The 26,095-nt window shown below is 35.4% G+C and overlaps 1 protein-coding gene across 30 annotated transcripts in view; it reads left to right on the top strand.

Annotated features, from left to right (window-relative positions):
* The window catches only part of bru1 (bruno 1), a 703,720-nt gene that overhangs the window by 523,921 nt on the left and 153,704 nt on the right, over positions 1-26,095 (top strand). The window contains exons 1-2 of one of the 30 annotated variants that reach the window (XM_073970813.1): positions 1,858-2,030; positions 7,678-7,880. The exons of 17 other annotated variants lie outside the window; for them this stretch is intronic. Coding sequence is in view for 9 of the 13 variants with exons in the window: in XM_073970807.1 (XP_073826908.1) it covers positions 22,697-23,519 (823 nt within the window). In the remaining 4 variants the exon portion in view is untranslated. Of the gene's footprint in view, positions 1-1,857; positions 2,094-7,641; positions 7,881-14,345; positions 15,150-22,408; positions 23,520-26,095 lie in introns of those variants that run through there. 12 more of the 30 variants (XM_073970814.1, XM_073970816.1, XM_073970807.1 and 9 more) reach the window with 12 other exon arrangements.

Below are 26,095 nucleotides of genomic sequence, written 5' to 3' on the forward strand. Positions count from 1 at the left end.
TGTGTGAACAAATAAAGGTTTTCTATTCGAATACCTCCAGGTCTTCTTGAGAAACCCTGCAGGTTTTTTCAAAGGAGACCTCTGGGTTTTCTATGAGGAACCAAGACCTGGAGTCTTGGTATATAACTCTCGATATATTCATGTAGAAGATCTGGAGGCCTTCTTCTTGTAAGAATAGTAGATTCTTCTTTTTAAAAAAGTCCTTGGGGTGTTCTTCTTTATATTTAAGGCCAAGAGGTCTTTTTCCCAAAGATGACCTGGCAGCCTTCGTAAAGAAGATCTTTATGTCTTCCTAGCGAAAACCTGGAATCTTTCATATCGAAGACTTGGGGTTCTCCCTCTTATATATGACCTAGAGGTCTTCTTTGTATACAGAAGACCTGGAGGCATTTTGCGTATAGAAGAGCAGAAGCTTTTCTCCTTATAGAAGCTCAGGTGGTCTCCTTATAAAAGTTCTCTGCAAAGTACAACATTACATCCTTGTCCCTTCTCATCAAAATAACTTCGGCAATGATTGTTACAATTATTTAAAGAGTTTACAAATTGCATTACATTACGTTTTCAACCAAAACATTGTAATTAACACTTTTTCAAAGCTAATTATGACGGAATAGGCTTAGAGGCTTGTTATACCTCACCATTGAATTAATGCATCGTTGCATTACTAAATGGCTTCGACGTGGTGGTGGTGGTGGCAAGGGGATCAAATGAAATGTACTCTACTCAACACTGCAACAAACAATTCACACAGCATTGATAATAAATGAAACAAGAACATTTAAGAAATGAATCAGCATTAGAGACGTCCGTACATATAAAGAGATATGAACATGCATGTACAATTGTAATTTGTGTAATACAATATTCGGAAAAGGGGGGTCGTGTAATAAGTGTGGTATGGCCAAGATTGTTTTTTTTCCAATGATGGCTTGATAAGGATGAACTATTCGCGTCAGTTTCCGGTTATAGGTAAATTATAAGGTCACTTTCGAAACCCAATTACGATTGAAGGTGTTACTTTTTATGACTTTGCAGGATATCTTAGTTGTTGCAAAATCAGCGTCTGATTTGCCGCATTATAAGTTTTAGCATTCGCTATGGGTGAGCACACATTTACTCACTACACTCAACGAATATCCTTGTTCATTGGCGACTCCATTTTTTATGTCGGTGTCCACTTGAGATGAAAATGGGGCCGAAGTACTTGCTGGGCTTTGTTATGTCAAGTCCAATCAGACCCATTGTGTGGATATTTAGCTTCCCCTATACCACTCCACCGAAATACCTACCCTCGTTGAATTTACTCAAATTTTGCCAATGACGCCAGCACTTAGTTTATTACAATTTTACCTGTTTTGTGTTAAACAACCAACGTTCATTCCAAAAACCTTTGCTTGATTACTACTTAAACGCTACCTCGCCGACCTTCTCACTCTCGTACCACACATAACACCGGTGTCGGTGTTAAACTTCGCTGTGTTCAGAGAAGCGTTAAGAAGCAACTACGACGGCAATGGCAATGCATTAACACTTTGCAATGAAATATACATGAACACCCTGAATGTAAATACGACGTAAATTCCATATGTTTGTATGTATGTCTTTCTGTCTGTCTGACTATCCACGGTTACTAGCCATTTAAAGTGAACACAAATATATGTTTATATGTATGTTTGTCTATCTGTCATTCATTCAAGCAAGAGAACATTGTCTATCAGTGTCTGTCTGTCTTTTCAATTGCATTTAACATTTTGCACTCGAGCTGTTACATACATACACACATTGCATATCAGCAGCAGCATCCATAGCATCCGTAGCAGCATCATCAACATTTACATGCAACTTACATTTACAAATATTGCACAAACCGCAGATATAGACGAGAACTCCGAGATATCGGTTGCAACTAAAATGTCAATCAGTTAAAATAAATCACAAAATCGCCAACAATTGTCGGACGTTCGTTCGCATTACTTTCCTCTCGTTTTGTATCCGAGTGCGGGCTTGTTTGTGTGTCTGTGTGTTTGTCGGTACGTTTGCAAGAATACAAAAGGCAAATTGCCAATATACGATATTATACCGACTGCAATCGGGTAATACTACTGGATAATTCGAGTATCTGACGACGACAACGACGATGGCATCCACTTAAAGTGAAATGTAATTGAAATGACAATTCGAAGAGTAAAAGAATGGCAACAAAAACGATGTTATAATGTGCTGGAATTTTTAAGGGATGCTCAAAAAATATAACGGAGTGAAAGCAACATTTAAATTCAATTGCAAATGAATCCATAGCTGGCAGGGATTACACCATTTCCAAAACTAGATGAAATACTAAAAATCCATTTATGGCAATAAACGCGGATTTATAAGAGATTTTTATGAGGACCTACGTGAAGTGTAAGAACAATTTTAGTGGCCCTATATAATGGGAGATTTCAAGACCCATAATTTGGGAAGTATTGGTTTCCTCCGGAATTCCGCTAATCCGCTATTCATTTCAAAGCGTCTTCTCGGTCCTGCTAATAAAATAGTTCAACCGACTGACGAAAAAATCTATTATCCTTCATAATCCTTGTAATAGGATTATGATTATAGTCCTTGTAATATAACTACCTGCAGTAAATACATTGTGTGAATAATAAAGTGACTCTTTTCCTGAAAAAAAAAACAAAAACAAGTAAGAAAGTATCAGTTAGCTGTGCCGACTGAAATTCAACCTCAGCCTCGGACCTAAAGAAAAGAATCAAACACAATACTTCTGTCATCTATAGGGTTTTTTGTGTTTTTGGACCAATTTCTCAAGAAGAATGGATTTGCTCCCAAAAAAAATTGTACCTTCTTACCTAGGGTCGCATACAGAACATTTAACCAAAAATACTAACCTTTAACTGCATTCTTTCTAAACTTTGTTTGGGAGGTACCCGAAAGAGTGGTACTATGTAGTCAATAGTCGGACATAATTCGAGGATACAGGAAATAATACGATTTACAAAGTTTGGGCGATATCGGGTTCTCTCTTCGAGGGTTATCTAACGTACTACCGAGTTTAGGGGGTGCCGTCAAGGTTTCTTGGAGGTTTTAAACCGTTACCTCCTTAATTTGCACTCTTTCCAAACTTTGTGTGGGTGGTACTATGTAGTCAATAGTCGGACATAATTCGAGGCTGCAACGATTGGACAGTATCGTTTCTCCTTTCGAAGATTATCTTACGTAATACCGAGTTTAGGTGGTGCCGTCAAGGTTTCTTGGAGGTTTTAGGCCATTTAAACAGGACTTGCGCTCGAAAAAATTGTACCGTCGTAAAGGGAGCCGGACAACCTTCTGGAAAAAATTCAAAACGAACAGAGAGGAGCTCTTAAATTTCACTTTATCCAAATTTTGTGTGGGACGATCTATATCTCGAAGTAATAATACGATGTGCAAAGTTTGTACCAAATCGAATGCTCCCTTTCACACCATTTTACAAAAAAAATTTTGACATTTTTTGGGGGAGGCACCCGAAAGAGTGGACCGAAATTCGTTCGAGAGTTATCGTGCGCACCAGCCAGACAGACGGACGACATGGCTAAATCGACTCCAAAATATCTGAAACTAATTTCGTTCACATGTACTTGGGGTCTAAAACCGTTATTTCGACGAGGCACATTTTTGGTCGTATCAAAGTGTATATAACCTCATTAGCCTAAAAGCTGAGGGTATAAAAAATATACTTTATACTCCCTTAAAAAAGTATACTGATGTAGCCGTGCCCACAAGACCACATCATCCGAGAAATGTATTTAAGCGCAAAAGTGTTGATTTTTGTGGAGGAGGTACGTGAAGGAATCGACTGCCACAGCCCATTTTAGCACCTATTTTAATTTCGGGACGTTATATCGATTGGACTAAATGTACCACCTTAGGTAGAAATTTCACAAAGATCGTGGAACAGACCTTAAACTTGCACTTAGGGGAACATTTTCAAATATGGGTGAGAGTCTAAAAGTCTATCTTTTAATTTTCTTTAACTGTTTAATGAAAAGTAATACGATTTTTAGAGAAATAATAATGTGATAGGGTGCTACCGTAATGCAATGGTATGCACATCCGCCTTGTACGCTATTTAACATAAAGTTTTCAACGGTGGCAAAATACCCCTCAGCACAATGTTTGGCGAATTTTCCTGACTATCTTAGCCATGTAAAACTTCTCTATACATAAGTGGTGTTTTAGGAAACCCATTGCCAATATGAATCGGGGTGCACTAAGTGAAATGAGAGAAGTCCCCTTGCCCCTTCTGGAATGAATGTGGAACAGTTACTATATTATACGATGTGCTAGGAATGAACCCTTCCAACAGCTATCGAGTGCGCCAGGCATTTTAGTTTCAAAACTTTTGGTACATTATGTCAGGAAGTATTGACAATTTTCACTCAAAAATCTTGATATTTTTTGAATCTTTTATGTAGTAGAGGTACCAAGGAGTGTCCTATCTACACAAAACACAGGATGTTATTTACTTTGTTGGCGCAACAACATAACTGCTCGAAATCTGCAACATTGAAAATTGCGAAAAAATATCTTCTACATTGGGTTTGGAAGTGAACAGCTACAATAAATTGAGGTAATGAGCGAATTTATTGCCCCATAAAGCACAAACACATTTGCAAAATGAAATGGAAAATGGATCTAATTTGGGAATATTTTCTGTTGGTACTAAACTGTTAGGAGAAGAGCAGAATCGTGCCCTTACCATTTGAACACACAGCCTTAAAACATTTCTTGTGGACGGGACATAGAATGAGTACGTTCCAATCATCGATCACTCGTTCATCCTGCCAGATGGAGCTAACTTGCTGATGCGTGTCGCTTCTGTTCTTAAAAAACTCTGCAGGTGAACCAGCAGCTCCTACGATATTATTCTGCAGCCGGATTATAACACAATTCCCTCTTTTGAGATTAGATCGGTGGCCGCTTTGTTGTTTTTGTTGGTACTGTGCTCCAACATTTCTGAAAAATGCCCTTTCCATAAGCTGAGCTCCCCATCGGTGTCTGTTACCAAATTATCATGCTAGTCTCTAAAGGAGGATGTGTCTGTACCAAAGCCATCAGTTTGATGTTTCACTTTTGGTAGAATTTTCAACCTTCAATTTGGCTCCTGTACATATCGGTTTTTTACCAATCCGGTTTTTGCAGGACTCAGTTTTTAATGTTGAAAATACTTCTCTCCTCTCTCTCATATTATGTCGATACCTCCTTCGTGCGCTACGCGTTACTACTGATTGTAAAGTAGCCCCATTTACCGCATTCTTCTCTTCGGTAGCATGCGTTCCTCATCGGTGGAGCCCCCTGGTAACCAGGTGTACATTTTGCGACTCTTGGTATGAGTGGGCAATACTTTGCTACCGCACATATATGTCGTTGTTGTTGTAGCAGCATATAATGCTGGGCCGTCGCAACGCTTAGTGCAATATGCTGCAGGTATCTTTTGTGATTGCAGCTTGCCAAAGTCCAACTTCCTTGTTGTCTCCTTTCGTACTTTCCCTATACTGTATGGCTCTACTATCGACTTTTTATACCCTACACCATCATATGGAGGGTATAGTTATCATTGTCATTGCGTTTGTAATACATCGAAATCGGTTAACGTTAACTATCTGGACGACCTGAGCGATCATTGTTTCCATAGTATTTTTTATGGGACTAAAGGGGAATTTTCACGAATATTCTCCAAAGGCCCTATTTATGAATCCAATCGATGAAACATTTTACCAGTTCATTGTTGTGGCTAAAAACGATGTCTACAAAAATGTATGATGATGAGTTAACGTTAACCCGACCACCAGAGCGATCTTTATTCCCAAAATACTTTGTACGGGTGTACCAAAGGAAAGGAAATCGCTTTACAGGCCACAATTATTTGCACAATTTTTTGTAGAATTATACTTAATGTGGCCTTTGGAGCATTTTCGTGAAAATTCACCTTTGGTCCCATACACATTACTATGGAAATAAAGATTGTTCATAAACGATATTGTAGTCATTAATAGGCAAACACTTATTTATTCTCGCAACAGGAAAACGATTTGATAAAAAAAGGCAAAAAGTCATCACCCTAGTGTATATACACACTTTAGCCTGAGGGATGAATTAATGGGTCTTTCCGCATCAACTACTTTTATATATACATATATAATTGGGATTTTTCATTAGAATGTTGTGAAAAATTATTGAAGCCTTCAGAAACACTTAGTTCCTACTTTCTATTCACGGTGCGAATGAACTAACTTTAAATGAAAGGTGCTGACTATTTTGAAAAACAAAAATAAAATTTTGCGGATTCTGAAACTACAATGTTCATAGATGAGAAAAATCAAAAACACAAACAAACAAATCTTTCGAAAACCTAAAAAATCTAAAAATGTGAATATTTACCGCCATTTATTTAAAAATGCCTCCAGCGATTCTTTCTTGTTTTTGAATTTTTCTCATCTGTGAACATTGCTGTTTCAGAAATCGCAGGTGTGAGCGGTTTTCACTTAAAGTTAGTTAAGGCCCATCGTGCATGAAATTGTTTTATAAGGAGGAGATACAGTCCGTGCATTGCCCCAATTTGAACTTCTATATCTCCAAAATGGTAAAACCTAGGAAAACGCCAAACATGCCAATTTTGTAGAGAATTTTCACGGCTACAACATTTTCTCTAATCCAATTTTGATAGGATTTGCGGTTTACAAGCAAAATCGTGGAAACCTAAAAAAAACCCTTAAAAATGTGAACTTTGGAAGCGTTTTGTTTAAAAAGCCCTCGGCGATGTTTTTCATTTTTCTCATCTATGAACATTGTAGTTTCAGAATTCGCAACAAAATCCCAGGTCTAAACACCTTTCATTTAATGTTAGTTCAGGCGCACCGTGTATTATAATTATATACATTAAATTAAAAAGTTCTGGTCCCAGTAATCGTTTGTTCACTATTTTGAAGGTGTGCTAGGAGTAGTTCCTCAAGCCACCCCCGGATATTACCATGTCTAAAGTAATTAGATATATCTTTTTTTGGAAATGGTGTAACTTAAATCCTCCTAAAGAATATCAAATCTCTTTCTTTTTGTTTGTAAATTGTCTCACTGTCATCGACAAGATTGACACAAACCCAAAAAAAAAAAAAAATCAAGCAGCAATAAAAGCAGCAGATTTTTGCTTGCAACAGCGGTGTGTTGTTTGATTTATTTTTGAACACTTAAATCTGTTTTCCATGTGCTAAGCAATTTTATCGCGTCGTCGTTGTCGTCTCGAAATCAACAATTTTCTGCGTGAATTACTACAATGATGCTGGCACATCCTCTTATTTGTATGTCCGTCCGTTTGTCTCCTTTCCTTGGCTGTCTATTTTTGCATTGCCGTTAAATGTGCTTCTGCTGCTAAAGTGCACAATTAAGAAGTGATTGTGTCAATGGGAGTTTCAATACGATTTTTTTTATGTTAAATAATACCAAAATGTAATCACAAATGCTATCAGACACTAAAGAATAGAAGAAGAACTAAATTAAAAGAAAAAGAGATTTTCAAATTGTCTACCTTAAAGACACATACGGATCTGTGAATGTTTTTTTTTTTTTTGTTTTGTATTCAATTTGAATGACATATTGCAATTTAAGATGGATTTTATTTAATTGTGAATGTGTTTTCTTAAGCATATTTTGATCAAGGAATTACGTATTGAATTAGTCGTCTTCGTGGTATAATTAATTGTTTAAACGTAAATTGGGATACTACAAACAGTGCCTTTAAATTTCCGTGTGGCATTTAAAATAAAATCTCATTCCTGTCAACAATAAATGATAACAATATCCCTGTTTTGCTGCTGATTTACATCTGAAAATATGTTATGAAAAATGTAAGTAATTTAATTTGTTTGTTTTTTTTTAACAATGAATAATATTTGTTTTTGTAATCAATGCTGTTAAATGTTATGATGTGTTCATTCGCGGAAATCATTCATGAGTGACAACATTGCTGTCGGCGTACAGTGGTCGTTTTTTCCTGGTCAAAACTCTGTAACTTTTTAACGTATAGAGATATTTTCATATATTTTTTGGTTAGACAGATAACACTTGGATTTTCGATGCATCAAAAGCGATCGAATTCGGTCTAGTAGTAGTTGCAGAGGAATTCAAGGTCTATGTTAAAATTTTGAGTTTTTCCATATTTTGCAATAAAATATGAGTGTTTTTGAGTATGTTCAAATCTATGAAGAAAGCTAAAACACCAATAAACAAAACATAAAAATCTATATAAATAAAAATAAAATGTCGTTTGTTGGTAATAGCATCAGTTGAGAACGGCTGGACCTATTTGTATAATTCTTTTTTTAGAAATGTTTGTCATAACCCAACTTAGGTTTTTATGCAAAAAATTGAACGCGCCCACTTTTTTCAATTTTCAATTTTTATCTTTTCTACAAAAACTACTGAACCGATTTTTGTGAATTTGTCAGGGAACGTACAGGGATGGCACCCGGTTAAAATGGGCTACAAATTTTGTTGAATGTCGGAGGAGGTGGGGTACTATACCCTATTGCTTTGAAAATTCTATATTTACAATAATTTCGAATGTATCAGTTTGGAAATTAATTTAAGAGTGACCACGTCCACTTGTTAAAATATGTTATATAAACAAAACTACTGAACCCAGTTTTCTGACATTTTCAGGGAACTTTCCAATGACATATTTAAAAAAACGCCATATCTTTATGAATAAACATCAAATTCCGTCATAACCCAATTAGGTTTTTATGGAAAGAAAATTTTACTTTTTTATACCCTCCACCATAGTATGGAGGGTATATTAAGTTTGTCATTCCGTTTGTAACACATCGAACTAATCATTTACGACCCTATAAAGTATATATATTCTTAATCAGGATAAAATTCTAAGACGATCTAGCCATGTCCGTCTGTCCGTCTGTTGTAATCATTCTAGCGTCCGCAATAATTGAGATAGAGTGCTGAAATTTTGCACCCGAGGGTCCTTTTTCCATAGGGAGGTCAAGTTCGAAGATGGGCTATAGCGGTCCACTCCTTGATATAGCCCCCATATAACGGTACCTCCGGATTTGATGTATTTTGACGATCTTCGCCACATTTGCAGACCGAATTAGCTACAATTTGGCACTTAGCGTTCCTAGTGATCAACAAACTTATATCCCAAAGGATATGGGCATAGGTCCATGTTTTGGTATAGCCCCCATATAACGGTACCTCCCGATTTTCGGTATTTTGAAAATTTTAGCCACAATTTGTAACCGAACTATCTGCAATTCGACATTGGAGGTTCTCAGTGGTCATGAAACATCTCCACCAAACATCATCAACATAAGTCCATGCTTTGGTATGGCCCCCTAATAAGCGTACCTCCCGATTTTCGGTATTTTGAGCATTTTAGTTACAATTTTTAACCGACCTAGCTGTAATTTGACATTTGAGGTTCTCAGTGGTCATGAAACATCTCCACGAAACATCGTCAACATAGGTCCATGTTTTGGTTTAGCCCCCATATATCAGTACCTCCCGATTTTCGGTATTTTGAGAATTTTAGCTACAATTTTTAACCGAAATAGCTGTAATCTCCATCCATCTCCAACGAAACATCGTCAACATAGGTCTATGTTTTGGTATAGCCCCCATATAACGGTATCTCCCGATTTTCCGTATTTTTAACCGAACTAGCGGTAATGATCGGTATTTTGAGAATTTTAGCTAAAATTTTGTTTATTGAAAAATAATCGTCAATATAGGTCCATGTTTTGGTATATCCTCCCATATAACTGTACCTCCCGATTTTCGGGAATTTTCAGTGGTCACGAAATTTCTTCACTAAAATTCGTCAACATGGGTCCATTTTTGAGGGTCTACATTGTTTTGATGAAACTAACCTCAATTTGACTCTTGAAGCTCCCTGCAGCTATAAAACTTTTCCGCCAAAAAATTTAAAGATACGTAGGTTGACTCTTTCATATAGCCCCGTAAGTGGTACCTTTCACCTAGCTTAACACATTTTTAGATTAGATAACACTGTGCAACAAAATGGAGGTGAAAGCCTGGGACACGGAAAATTCCTCTTGGTGAAGAAAGGCCTTGGTGAGTATATTATGAACCCCGAAGGGCAGATCCGCAGTGAGTCGAACTTCCGCGTTATGGCGTGATGAAATTTTTTGTTAGAGACCCTGTAGACCATCAGGAATTAGCGTTATATCTTTGTTCACTGTTGCTTAAGTGCTCTACAAAAACAACAAACAAAGATATAATGCTAATTCATGATGGCTTACAGGGTCTCTTGCAAAAACTTAATCACGTCATAACGCGGAAGTTCGACTCACGGCGCATCTGTCCTTCGGGGTTTTTAATATACACAAACCAAGTGCTTTCATCTTCAAAATCAATTATCTCTGCCCCAACATTTGTGTTCACAGTGTAATTTAAGCAATAGTGGAAGGCAGTAGGAGTCTATCCGTTGTCGAAAAGTTGTTCCACCTAAAATTGTGAAAGGTCCCTAATTATTCCATTTTAGTTAAGACTATTTTATGGTGGAGGGTATAAAAAGTTCGGCCCGGCCGAACTTAACGACTTTTTACTTGTTCAATTTAATTTTTAATTGCAAAAACAGACTTCCGTCAAATTTTCAGCAAAACCACAATGTTTGCCAATGGACCGAAGAAGTGACGTAGAAAATACCTGTTTTTGAATTGTCAAGCATAAAGTCTATAAAAAGTTGTCATTAAAACTCATTACGACGGGCCAGCATCGCGGACCGGGGTCTAGTAATAAATACTCCTTGGGTTTTCATAAATATGGGAAACGCTATGACCGATTTATGTTTACAAACACATATCTTTCCTTATGTGATTTCAACAACTCGCCGTTGTATAGAAGTAAAACTGAACAATACCAAATTCCAGCAGTTTGGGTAAAACAAGTGGCTAACTTTTAAAATACCGAAATTTGGAAGGTACAGTTATGGACTTCAGGTAGAAAGTTTTGCACTCCTAACGAAGATTGGGGATATATGAAGGCGTGGACTATACCGACAAATTTAGAGTGGAAAGTTGAATACTCCCAATGACAAATAATTACCAACTTTCAGCCATTTCGGTGGAATATTGAAGCCACAACCTTCAAATACCGAAAATAGGGAGGTACACTTCTATGGGGGCAATATGAAGGAGTTGACCTAAACCTACAAATTTCATGTGGAAAGTTTTGAACCCCCAACGAAGACTTAATATCAAATTTCAGCAATTTCGGTGGAATATTGAGGCCTATACCGAAAAAATTCTGGGGAATAATTTTATATCCCCAATTTATATCCCCAATAATTTCGGAGGAATATTGACGCCACAACCTTGAAAATACCGAAAATCCGGAGGTACCGTTCTGTGGGGGCCATATGAAAGTGTGGGCCTATACCGAAGTGTGGGCCTATATGGAAAATTTATACACCAAATGAAGACTAAATACAAACATTTTTGCTATTTCGGTGGAATATTGAGGCCACAACCTTCAAACACTGCAAATCGGGAGGTACCGTTCTATGGGGGCTATATGAAGGCGTGGGCCTATACCGACAAAATTCTGGCGAATAGTTTTATATCCCCAACGAAGACTAAGTACCAAATTTCAGCCATTTCGGAGGAATATTGAGGCCACAACCTTTAAAATACCGAAAATCCGGAGGTGCCGTTCTATGGGGGCTATATCCAAATTTCTTTTGGAAAGATTTATACCCCAAATGAAGACTTAATGCCAAATTTCAGCCATTTCGATGAAATGTTGAAAATGCCGAAAATCGGCTGTTACTGTTATATGGGGTCTATATCAAAACCTGCAGTACCAAACATCCTAGGTGTAATATATATTCTATTCAAAATAACAAAGTTCAACTTTAACATACGAACGGACAGACAAACATGGGTATGAAGTGGTGATGATTAGCGTCGGCTTAACCCCACGGTGTTCTCAGCACCGGGTTGATTACAGGCGACTAACCAACGCCCCTTGCACCATAGTGAGGTACAAAATGTGTTCAAGAGTTTGGTCCTGTTCACCACCTTGGTTTGTTGCGAAGCACCATCCAAAGCTCCGGTCTTTCTATGGCTCAGACAGCCGGTTGAAATGCAACTCCACATTCAAGCAGAAGAATCTCCCCGTGATTTGGGTACAACCACAGCCAACACGATACTCCCACAAGTGGGCCGACACCAACTACCAGACTAGGTCATTAGACCTAGGGGCAATTGGTACCCGTTGTCCTAGAATTAATAACCTGTTTTACTAAGGCGAGGCGAATACGAACTCGCCCGAACTACTACTAAACTTCTGTTTTTCGAAAAATATTTGAATTGTTTGGTTGTTTTTTGGATTTTGATAGTAATTCGAATGAATTTCAATTCGAATCGTCTTAGAGAAACAGGCTATAAGTCTCAGACAGACATGGGTATATCGACTTAGAACTTTACCCAGATCAAGAGTCTCAGATGAATATTTCGATATGTTTAAGCGGAATGAGAAATTTAATTATATTGTGGAGGGTATAATAAAAAAGTGCTAAACGGCTGAAAAAGGACACTCTGAGGCATCATTCTGCAAAAACGAAACATTGTTTCATGTTTTCCCCTGAAAGTTCTAGCCCACTAAATTCGGAATTTCAATAAAATTTAGTATCTGAGAAATAATAAAATAGCTCGATTGGTGTAAACGCTACGGTAATTTATTAAAACGGCCATAATGTGCAACAGTCCTACATACCTAAGAAAACACAATATTTCTTATAGTTTCCGAGAAATTGCTGTTTTTTTCTAGAAATTTGCAAAAAAAAATACATATTTTCCAAAATTGTTCAGAAGTTTTTTGTCTTTAGGAGCACGTCAAACTCACACCTTCCAATATTTTGATTTAGTTCTTTGATGTCATCAGTTTCAATCAATTACTATAGTCTCCCATATAGAAATTAACAATCGGTGAAGACAAAAATTTGGGGGTTTGGACAGGAATATCGATTCTTGAACCATTGTGCGTCACTCAAATAGGGAACGACATGCATTGAAAAGTGTTTTTTAAGATAATTTCACAAATATGACATAAATTAACTATTCCCAAATCCCATCATAGCCAAAATTCATAATGCTAAGAATGCTATATATTTCAACATTAAATAGCTTTGCTTCTATAACACTGTGCAACATTTTCAAAGAAATTGTGTGCAAACAACTTCTACTGTCGATTTTATGAAAGTATAGACCCAATCGACAAAAACCCCTATTTGGATTTTATGTTGTTAGATCGGGTTTAGATTTTATGGCCTCATCTAAACATGGCTAAATATTGACATTTTAGGGCAATTCAAGGCGATATCTCTGAAACCAATTCGAATTTTGTTTAAACATCTGAATCAAACATGTAGATAAAAGCATAAAGCAAATATATCTAAAAAGTCCATTAATTTGTATATTTCGCACCATATCTTCAAAACTATTACATTTTTCGTTGACTTTTCTTTTGAGAAATATCCGCTGGAATGTAATACGCAACACTTTAGAATATTCCATTCATGTAAAATGTCTATATCTCGTTGTTTCCAGCCTATTTTTCAATGACAATTTGATAAATATATCAACAACAAGTGTGAACATTGTTTGAAATATGTTTTATAGAAAGTATAAAGCATGAACAGAACAAAATGTTCTGAAGAATTGCTGAGCACATTATTTGGATTTTTTCCGAAATGTTACTTGGTTAAACTCCCAAAATTTAGCTGCTACTGACTATAATTCCAGAAATAAGGTATACTTACGTTCTTAGTTCTTCTGTTTAACATGTGAGTTCTGCAACTTTAAGGCTACAATATTGCTGAAGACCGCAAACCAAAATTCGTATTAGTTTCTGAGATAAAGCCCCGGTCATTGGAAAAAGGCCCGATTTAGATAATGCTATAAAATCCAAACACTAGGTGGGATTTTGTAGTCTCAATGTGTACTTTCAGAAAATGTCCATTAGAAGCTGTTTGCATTTTCAGTGTTGCACAGTGTTCCACTAACTAAAATTGCTCTTTTAAAATACTGCCCTTTCACTCGCCCTATTGATATTATCGCCTCAATTCCATTAAAGCCACAAATGTCCTTTGGTATTTTGTTGCAACAATGGCGCCCAACATGCCCAAAACATTTGGTATGTCATTCAATGTGGAAATCAATGCATTCATTGTTTCGGGTGATAAATCAAACTATTTTTAGAGTCATTTCAGATAATCGAGAAAAACAAAATGCAAACTAAAAACCAAAACAGAACAAATCTCACTAAAATAAATCAGTCGACAACCCAAAAAAATAGCATACACACACACTCACAACCCCAAAGAAGAAAAGGGGTAACTGAAAATTATATTTGGCAATCAATTGATGAGGTCTAAACGATTTGATTAAATGGTCTGCCAAACATTTACTGATAAATAATGCAACGTAGCGTAGCGCGCGCATAAAACTGCCGGCAATCTAAAAGACTGATCACATAAACGTTGTGTTTTTTCTTCTTCTTGTTTAAATTCGTATTAAGTGTTAATTGTTAAATTTAAATAAATACAAATAACAGAATAAAAAACCCAACCTACCAAACAAAATAAATAAATAAAAAAGTCAAATAAATAAAAATACCATCACTGTGTAATTTATATACGTTGTAATCTGAAAAGCAAATACAAATTCCAAACTACGATTGGAAAGAAAGCAAATTGTAAATTACAAAATTACATACATTTATACTTATGTGTTTGTGTTAAAAAACCAATCAATAAAAAACCAACTATTTGAAATGTTTAAATAATTTAAATGTATCTTCGGTTCTGTTATTCTTTATGTTTGAATTTACGAATTGATTTTAACTGCGTGTCAAATAATAATTTACGATTGGTTTGAACGGCCCTTAAGGCACAATAGTCACTACTGATTTATGTTTGAAAAGATTTATGCAAAAAATTACATATAGTGTTATTAAAATTTTTGTAATTTGTAATATCCATATTTAATTTTTTTTTTTTCTGTGTAAAGAAAGTAGAAAATATTTCGTTGTGTAAATATGTTGTTGCCTCTGTTGGTAGCTAATTAACATTTTTAATGGTATAATTACAAAAAAGTAGTCCAAACTATCTTTTCTGAGAATTCAACACAATCTACAAAAACACTACAACAAATGTATACATATGTACTTCATAAACATAAAGCATTAATGGTCTGTTTCTCTAAGACGATTCGAATTCAAATTTGTTCCACTTACTACCAAACTCCTTGAAACAAAATTGATCGAAAACACAAATGAAGCAAACATTTTTCAAAAAAAAAAAAAAAAAAAGAAGAAGTTTTATTGTAGTTTAAACGAATTTGTATTTGAATCTTCTTATTGAAACAGGCTATAAATACCCCTTTTCTTAACTTAGAAAAAATACACTCAAAACTGATTCTCTTTGTGACTTTATACGAAAAATAAAATAAAGGGCTAAAATATGAAACAGGATCAACAAGTGTTGAAGAAATATAGACAAACAATAATCATTAATGTTTTTCTTTTTAATTTTTTTCGCATTGTCGAGTCTATCTTCAGTGTCATATTTTAATATATTATTAAAACAAGTTGTAGTTATTGGTGGGAAAAAATCAACTAAAACTCTCAGCTCCAAAGATCGAAACAGTATTACTTAAATATTAAAACATAAAAATAAAGCCTGAAAATTAACAAAAATATATATAAAATATAAAAAGAGCCACATGACATTGAGGAGTGGCAATTGTTTGTTGTAATAAAAGAAGTATTGAAGTATATTGGGGAAAAGTTCATTCAAATGAATTCACCAACTTTTTAACAACTTCATTGTTTATTTTACAACAATATCATTTGTTTGGTTTGTAGTTGCTACAAAAACAAAAGATAGATAGAAGAGGATACATTTTTACGAATTTATACTAACGGGTAAGAAATTGTTAAGTTCGGCCGGGCCGAACTTTTAATACCCTATACCATAAAATAGTCTAAAATAAAATAGTATAATTAGTGTCCTTTTACAATTTTCGGTGGAAACAATTTTTTGACCACGGATACCTCAAATGCCTAATTGTCTAATCTAACAAATGTGTTCAGCCAGCTGAAAGCTACCACCTACTGGGCTATGTCAAAGTGTGGACATATCTATAATTTTTTTGGTGGAACCTGTAGTGGGATTCTGTAACTCATTTTTGCTGTTACCGACAAAAATCGTTAAAATTAAAACGCAAAATTATGACTAAAAACATAAAGAAAATTTGGCATCACTGTTTGTGTCGGTAGAGGCTAGCGACTACTTTTTATTCATCGTTAACTTACCGAAAAATATTGTTAATTATCGAAATTATAAGCATTTTAATTTTACCGACAATTATCGATAACAACAAAAATAAGTTACAGAATCCCACTACTGAAAAGTAAAATTACCCTCAAAATACCAAAAATCGGGAGGTACCGTTACATGGGAGCTATACCAAAACATGGACCTATGTTGACGACTTTTAGTGAAAAAGTTTCGTGACCACTGAAAACTTCAAATGTCAAATTGCAGCTAGTTTGCTGAAAAATTGTAGCTAAAATCCTCAAAACACCAAAAAACGGGTAGTACCGTTATATATGGGCTATAACAAAACATGGAAAAATGTTGACGAGTTGTGTTAGAGAACTTTCATGACGGTTCGGTTAACAAATGTAGCTAAAATCCTCAAAATACCGAAAATGACGAGGTTCTGTTATATGGGGCAATACCAAAACATGGACCTATGTTGGTGATTTTTGGTGGGGAAGTTTCGTGACCACAGAGAACCTCAAATGTCAAATTACAGCTAATTCGGTTAAAAAATGCGATGGAAAATAATCGTCGATAACAAGTTATCGGTGATGTAGCGGAGCGGTTTCTGTTTTGATTTGAATAAATCAGAAAAAATATCAAGGAAGGTGTACACAAAAGTTAAAGTTTTCTAAAATGATAACCTCAGTGGAACTTTTTTTTTGACGGTAGTGAGGAGAATATAGTTAACGTAGCATCTATCATGCGACACTTAAGAGATAAATCGAATGCTTTAGAATTGCCATGAGTATTGTGAGTATTTTGGTTTCCAACATTCATCAAAATAATTGTTAATTTTTTAGGTTTAAAGCCTATTTTCGGCTTCCAAAAGACGCTGTTATTTATATAGTAGAGGCAATTAAAATGACTTTAAAAAACCCACAGATCAACCGCAATACAGCCAATCCTTAAAGTGTGTGCTGCTTTAAGATTTTTTTGCAGAAGGAAGCTTTCGAAAATCCCATGGCAATGACTCTTGTTCCATCGACGACAAAGATATTTCTTGTGATGGTCCACCTCCTGTAGCTGTAAGGTTCTTTTTATTTTCGGAAAGTTTTTTCTTTAGTTTGGATTTAAAATGAGTCCATACTCTGTGCCATTCATCTGGTGTACGCACACAAATATTTAATTGATCCGCAACATCCTTCCACACCTCATCAAAAGTGGCTTTAGTTTCGCCGAAAAGTCTGACTCCACGAGCTACGTTTGGGTGGGCTTCCATTTTCTCAAGCAGCATTTCAAATTGCTGTTTTGTAGTAATTTTTACCAATATAAGTACTAAACACACCAAAAAACGTATATAATATTAAATAAATTCACTTAAAATATATGAAAATGTTACTTACGTTTAAATTGTTCGTTTTTATTCGTTTGTAAAAATGCAAGGCGACAGCTATTTTGTTGCCGCCGGAAAATTAACTTTATGGCGACAGAATTTGACGTAGTCGGGCGACTTCTGCATGCGTAATGGAAAATTGCATTAAGGAATCGACCTATAAGTTTCGTGACCACGGATAACCTTAAATGTCAAATTACAGCTAGTTCGGCTGATAGTGTTAGCTTAAAAGACCCCTTAAGATATAAAAAATCTAGAGTTCACGTTATATGAAAGCTATACCAAACAAGTAAAAAAGACCTCAGGCTATGTGAATTGAAACTTTCATCTACGGACATATCGAATGTATTTAGGGTCTTGTCAGAAATTGTTGGAGCTTTTTGGTCATTTGAACTTGCCAACAAGGATTAAAGATCAAAAGTATTGCGGAGGAGGTACTTGAAGGTATGGACCGCATAGTCCATTCTGGAAGTGGATCTTACCTTGGGAGTCTTATCTTTTCGATAGATACCTCGCCCACTAGTCATTTCAGTGGGTCATCGTATAACTTTTGGACTAGTATTCCAGGAATCATGGACTTGTCCACGGAAAACATAATATCACTGTAAACAGAAACACAACGAACAGCATCGGTATACATTTCCAAAGGATCTTCGAACAGACCCTAAGCTGCACTTAGACAAAAATGTTGAACTTTTGTGGGGAAGTTACCCTAAAAAGTGGACCGATATGGGCCATTTTAGAAGTTAAACTAAATTTGGAAAAAATATTAGGACATTTTTTAAATATGGAGGGAAGTATCGGAACTTGTGGACCAGTATTGGTCATCTTCGAACTAAAACTAAGTTTAGACAAAATATGAGGAAGGGCCAAATTATCCTGCTCTCCAGCCACTTTAAATGGTCGGGCTGCTTTTTCAAGAAGTATGGTCTTGCTTCTGAAAAAACTTTTACCGTCGTGATGGAGGCAACGAATGCAAGTTGCTTCAACAAAAATCAACGTGATTCGAGAGCAAGACTTAAAGTAAACTTATTCGAAATTGTGTGGTAGGTACCCGAAGGAGTAGACAGATATAGTCCATTTTCGAACCTGATCGATATGCACCAAATCGGTCACTCCCTTCAAGAGTTATGGTGCGCACAATTTTTCCGAACATTTTTGAAATTTTGTGGGGGAGGTACCTGAAGGAGTTAACCGACATGGATTATCTTTGAACTTAAACTAAGTTTGGAAAAAAAATATTTTGGATCGAATCGGCAGATCTGTTCGAGAGTTATCTTGCGCCCCAACCACTACACACGGTGTCATAGGGGTTTTTTTGCATCGCACAGTGTGAAATATGGGAACTTTAGTGGAACTTTACTCAAAATTTAAAGTACATTAAACCTCTTTTTTTCGATTGCTTGAGTGGAGTTTTCCCCCATTGGCTCAACTTCATTTATTACCCTCTTGCAAAATTTTACTGATCGCTACCAATATCATGATTTTATCCCGGCGAAGGGAATTATCAATTGGCTTCTCAGTTTTTGAAATGATGCCTTTTTAGCGAAAACCCGAACTCTTTAAGTGTCTAGTATTCTCATATGAATGAGAATCACACTCACTTTTCGGCTTTTCCAAACTAATGAGAATCTTCTTGAATTCTATTGCTAAGTATCCCATGACTAATGCCTCATATTCAGTTTTGCGATTTACCCCGCGAAACAACTAGAAATGCACTTAAAAGTTGCACTTTTGTTTTACAATATTTATTTTCTTAAACAATTGCTTCTAGCTTTGCTTAAGTAATATAGTGATACAAACAAATTGTACTTTAGTTGACTATAGTTTTTGTTGCTTTTATAATTCTCGACAATTTTTTGATTATTTGGCGTTTATAGATTTGTAATATCTAATTTATTCGTTCTATTCGTTCCCCAAAAATGTGATTTTTTAAAAGTTTAATAAATTATTTTTTTTATAAGTTTTGGAGGTTTTTTAATGCATTCTGGTGAATTGCAGAATAAATCGCACATTTTTCTGAGATGTAGGATATTTTTCTATGGACAAACCAAAAATTAGCTGCAGGTTCGCGCAGGTTTGCGAGATATGCGACTTCTTCAAAAAGTCATTGGAATATTCATATATCTATATTTTTGAAAATTTGATAGAAGAACCGCCATTAGACGTCAATGTTGGTTTCGTTTATCCCAAAATGGGTTCACCAATACTAAGAAATGTTGCTTTTAAAAGTTTTATGCCTATTCTTGCGAATTTCATTCACATTTTATATAAAAAGTGGTCAAATTTGAGCAGTTTTCTCAGGACATCGTTGAGTACCTAAAAAAAGCATAGTTGCACCAGATGCTTTTATATGATATACCCATTTGCAGAACCGTGTAATAAGATAAACATATCCTCAGTCGAAACGTTCAATTTGTAAAATTTAGGTTATCTCAATGACAGTATACCAAAAATAAAAAATCTAATTTTTTTATTTACTAAAGTATGTGGATGCTTGGGGGAGGGGCCAAAGCAAGGATCTATTCTCTGAATTGTTTTTAGAATATTTTCTATTCAATGAAGACAAATTTTAAAGTAAACTAAACTCGGTTGGCAATAATTACCTAACACCATTTAAATATCCCGAATGGGGTGCCCCCTCATATGGGGGCTATAGCAAAATGATAAAAACAATACGTTGCTAATATTTCTAAAATAATATCTCTAAAATGCAAACAAATAGATTGCTAAATGTGCTTGGAATCTTTAAAATATGTTATATTGGCCGGTAACGCTCAATGGGGGCTATACCTATACGTGAACAGATATTGACAGTATTTTGTGCATATGTTCTCCATCCTCTGAAACCCCAATATACCAATTTGCAGCTAAATCGGTTGACAAATGAACCTAATACGCAAAAACGGTCACCACCTCTATGTGGTGGCTATAGAAAACCGCAGGTCTATGTGGCCCATATTTATCCACATACGACCCTCAACTATAAGAAACATTTTTAGAAAATTTTAGTAGCTACGTTCTTCACATTAAAAGTTATAAGTAAAGTTCCACTAAAGTGCCCATATTTCGCACTGTGCCACGGGCGGAACCACTGTGCGATCCCTACATTTGATGGCACAGGGACCTGGACTAGGTTTTTTGTGCAGGTTTATTGGCTCTTTTCCGCGTTAGAAGCGTTCTACTTGAATGACATATCGTTCATTTACTCAAAGAGGGACATAACTCAAAAAAGGCGTTTTCTGAGTTAGCAATTTCTATTTCTTCTACGACTTCTGCTTTATCTTGTGTCAAAATTTCATGTCGATATCTCTAAAACTCAACGAGTAAAAGGTTATTTACTAGGAGTTTGGCATAAATCAACAAAAATGTTTTCGGGGTTTATGAAGCACTAAAACACTTCAAATCTTGCTTGATCCTGCCCAGAAATTTTGCACTGATATGTGGCTACTTCTACACAAAAGATGGTCCAAGTAGCTATTTTATTTTTTGTGTAGTCTTTTTAAGTTGGGATGACAATTTTGAATAGGCATCTTAAAACGCGTTTTTCTCCAAACTTGATTTTTGGAAATGTGTCACTCTTTGAGTAAATGAGCGATATTTTAATTCAATTTTTTACTTCACTTTTGCTATTGAATTTTAAACAATTGTTCTTTTCGGGTATGAGCTATTTAGTTCACTACTTTTTAATTATCATGTTGGTTTCTTGTTCAAATTTGGTTCAAATATCCGTGCAAAATATTTTTTTTTTTTTTGGAAAATATTTTAGTTTTCTTGTTACGGTAAGTACAAAACGTTCAACGTATGTTTTCTAAAACATATGTATGTGCAACAATAATAAATCAACTTTCTCATTAAGGGAGAGACAAATAACGAAAACGAATTTATAATACAACCCCAAGGATTCCAACTAAGCAAAATCACCAATATTGTTGTTAAACATTGCGTTGCTCAGCTGTGTTGTAGGGTAAATAAATTACACATCTCTACATTTAGCCTGCACTCATCTCAGCAATCTCAGGTAAGTGTTTCTCAATGAGTCCTACTTATCTTTGACACAAATGAAGAAATGGAACCAAAGGACAAATAAAGCGGCAAATTTAGAGAAATGATATTTAAAACCAAATCAAGAACTTAAAATATAACTCAATTGAAAAAATATTTTGCCCGGATCTTGACCCTGCAATGAAAACTAAATAGTTTTAACAACATCAAATACATCATGGGTAACCGCTCATGGGCTGGGCTACCATACCAAAATATCGTGCTATTTGAACTTTTCTTACAAAATGGACAACTAAATTAAAAAGTATATTAAAAAGTTAAAAACACCCAATATATTTATACATATTTGTAATTCATTATTTTGCTCTCAGAATAGATTTGCTTTAAGAATATACTTTATCTGTGTGAAGATAAAAGATCAGTACCTATGTCAATCCTATTTAAACATTTTGCGAACTTTATTGAGATTTCATGTTTAATCCTAGTAAAAGTTTTCTAGTGATCAATTACAAGTAATAGGGTCTCAGACGAATATTTCAAACCAAATAGAGTGACAAAATTAAAATTTTGAGTGAAGATTATAAACAAATTTATATTTTAATACTTCTCTTCATGTACACTTCACTGATATTTTAACACTTTTTCTACACACACCACCACGAATAAATCAGAAAAGACGTACACTTGCCGTGTTCTTTCCGTACGTGTTTAAAATGTGTTCCTCCAAAGAAAAAAACTTTTCCTACGTATAAAAGAAAAATAAAAAATTATTCTGTAAACAACACAATTCGGACGTGATTAATAGTAGTCGAGAATTGTTTTATTTTGGTAATTTCGTTTGTTGTGTAACCCAATCCAGTTAAGAACTCTACACTCTACAAATATTTGCTGATTTTGTCTTAATTTTTTTTGTGCGGATTATTAACTTCCTCTGCGGGACATACACACCCCTTGTTGGCATGATGTTAAATCCAAATACGAATGTAACATCAAACACTTCATCCATGTCTACTGGAACGTTGCCGGTATTAACGTTATCAACGTCATTGACGACTCCATCATCATCATCGGCGGCGTCGTCGTCTTTGTTATCCAACTCCATGTTGGTGGCTTCAACTGCATTGGCAAATTATGCAAATAGTTACAATAACAACAACAGCAGTAACATTAATTCAGCGGCCAACAGCCTCAGCGATATATCCAACAGAAACAGGCAATTACCGACGGTAATTGAGAATTTATCCAATAATAACTGTTGCAGTATCAACTGCAGTGCCAGTGGTGCTAGTAGTAGTGGTAGCAGTGCCAGTAGTAGTATTGGTACTGGTGGTGGTAGTGGTTCGCTAACAGCAGGTGCTGCCAGTGATGCAATAACAGCCAACAACAATAAGAACAGCAGCAATTCTCATTCCAATACCCACAGCCTAGCCTCAATTTCCTCAAACATCATCAACAACGATAACAACAGCAGCAGCATCATCATCAACAACAAAAACAACACCACTAACGTTTCAAGTATCACTACCAAGTACTCATTGGCTTTGCATCCATATGCCTCAACCACAGCCATAGATGCAGCTGCCACTGCCAAAGCTATCGCTTCATCGTTATTTAACTCATCATCTTTAACAACGCCGTCAGCATCATCTGCATCAGCTGGATGTGCAACAACATCATCTACATCATCCACAGCGTCGTTGTTGTCGTCGTTTAAGCCATATCCGTCAATAAATTCCGCATATTGGCTGCCATCACCACATCCTTCGCCGTATACGATACCAGGTAACGTTATATTGTCAGTGTATCAGGAAAATATCCTTCAGTGTTTTGGATAGTCTTGTTGAAAAAAAAAAACATATTAAAAAGAAACAGTGGATAGGTGGGGAAAAAATGTATACAGTACCATTTAGACATCTTTCATGATATGGAGGGCATGTCGAAGTAGGAAAGGGCTTCTTCTATGTTTTAAACGAGGTTGAATAACAATGAAACTTCGATGTTTTCTACCCATTCAGAATCTTAAATAACATATTACCGTCATTATATTTGGACCATGTGAATACAATAGGGCGACCCAAATTTTCTTTGTTGGTACTCCTACACCTTAAATTTTCTGCACGTGATCAAAAAGCCTTATATATGAACGTTTATGGCGATCGGTTAACTTTAACCCGTGCCAACCGAGCGATCTTAGATCCACAGTACTTTGTATTCCTGTACTTTGTATTATAGCCATATGGAGCCCAAAGAACCCAAAATCGGCCAAATAGGCATATTGGAGGTACCGTTCTATGGGGGTAATATTAAAACGTGGACCTATACTGACAAATTTCTTAGGGACAATTTTGTATCTCCAAAGAAGACTAAATGCTACATTTCGGTGAGAAAATCTGGATAAATCCTTTAAAATACCGAAAATCGGGAGGTTCCGTTCTATGGGTTTTAAATCAAAACCAGAGATGTTATTGGTGTTTGTGATTATCGTGTTCGTGGCACTAGAAAACACGACACAACAAAGCTAAAGGATTTATCAACGGTATAATCGTTATATGATTGCTAAAGTGGACTTCCAATGATATTTTCTAAGGAATATGGGACATCGACAGAAGTATTTTTGGTATACAGGACCTCTAGAAAGGTAGACGTCCAAAAATATATTCTATGGAATAAATGTATTTTTGGAACACAGAAAAAAAGTATGAATTTTTTACTAATTCCGTTCATAATTTTTTTGCCCATAATTTGAACGGACCTCTTTTAAAGTGAATGGACAAATATTTGTATTCATGTACCCAAACTATTTTTGCAAAAGTATGCATGCTTTTCTAAAATACAAAAATTAATTTTCTAGTTTCCCCTACATTGCCCATTATTTTTTTCTGGCAAAAAACGGTTTTTGAGCTTTGCCTATAAAGATGTTGTGGTTTTGCTTCTATTGCTTTTGTCTTTCCTCCTCTTCATCGTATCTACACGCACATTGACTCCGTGTCAACAAAGCACAACAGCCTAAACAACCATCACTACTACACTAACAAACCAAACACGTATAGATTTCGTTTGTTGTCGGAAAACACTCACTATATCAATAGCATTACTTCGCATATACAATTTTAGAATTTCTGTAATATAAATGCAACTGCTAATAATTCAAGCTACTGCTTATGTTCTCAATAGGTATGTATAAATGGTATACATTGTTCTGCTTTTCAAGATACATACATAATTCATTAGGAAAAATCATTTAAAGAACAATAATTACAAATTTAAATAAAAACAACTAATTTCAAAACAAAATAAAAAAACAAATTTTCAAAATAAAATAAAAAACAAAATGTTTATAGAAAAAATAAATTATAAAAAATATAAACAGAGTTTTGAATATAAGTAACTTTTTCTTGCTTTAAAGACGATTATTTTGAAATGAATGAATTGGTTCATATTTTGCAAAAGAGAGTAGGCATATATCCAATGTTTATGTTTCATTCAAAAGGAAAACAGTATTTATTGCTTTATGAATTAGGTTCATAGAATGTAAAAATCTGAACACTGTAAACAATTTTTGAACACTATTCATAAATTGCATTAATTTGTTTTTTCTGTGTACTGTAAATTTTATAGAGGTTTTCTGTGGTACATGAAAGTTTTCTTAGCGGTCGGACAACATCTGCTGAAATCTTCATTGGTATAGAACACCCCGCAGAGGAAGGGGACTAGTTGAACTCTGTAGAATTCTTCTTCGATTTTTATAGACTGCTGTGGTAAAGAGAACCTACTGAAGGATTTTCTTTAGTACAAAATATCTCTGTAGATTTCTTCTGTAGCGCGGTTTTTTGTGATCTTTTGTGGAATTATGACTTCTGTAAAAGTGCAGAAGAATTCTGTAGAAGTTATCTGTGGTGAAAACGCTCCATGGTAACGGAACTTCTGCAGAAGTCCTCTGAGATATAGAGGAACTACGCACGTGGAAGTCTTTCTGTGGTACAGACGTCTTCTTTGGTATAAAGAACATTAGTAGAGGATTTCTATAGCAAAAATACCTCTGTAAAGGTAATGTGTGTATGTGTATAGCGCTGTAGAACTCTTTTCCGTTTATATATAGAGAACCTGTGAAAAAGTCTCCTACAGTATAGAAAAGCTATAACGAGATTTTGTATGCTGCAAAATATATCGGCAGAGGTCTTCTTTAACACGGGCGATGTCTACAGAGGTCCTGTATGGTAAAAGGGACATGTACACAGGTCTTCTAAAGCATAGATGACCTTTATAGGGGACTTTTTTTGGTAAAGAGAACCTCTGTAGAAGACTAATGTGGGGTTGCCTAATATGGTAGCAGCCTTCTCTTGTATGTATTATTCCTG

The sequence above is a fragment of the Musca autumnalis genome, unplaced genomic scaffold (assembly GCF_047663935.1).
Source record: "Musca autumnalis isolate F117 unplaced genomic scaffold, ASM4766393v1 scaffold_2, whole genome shotgun sequence".
Taxonomy (NCBI): domain Eukaryota; kingdom Metazoa; phylum Arthropoda; class Insecta; order Diptera; family Muscidae; genus Musca; species Musca autumnalis.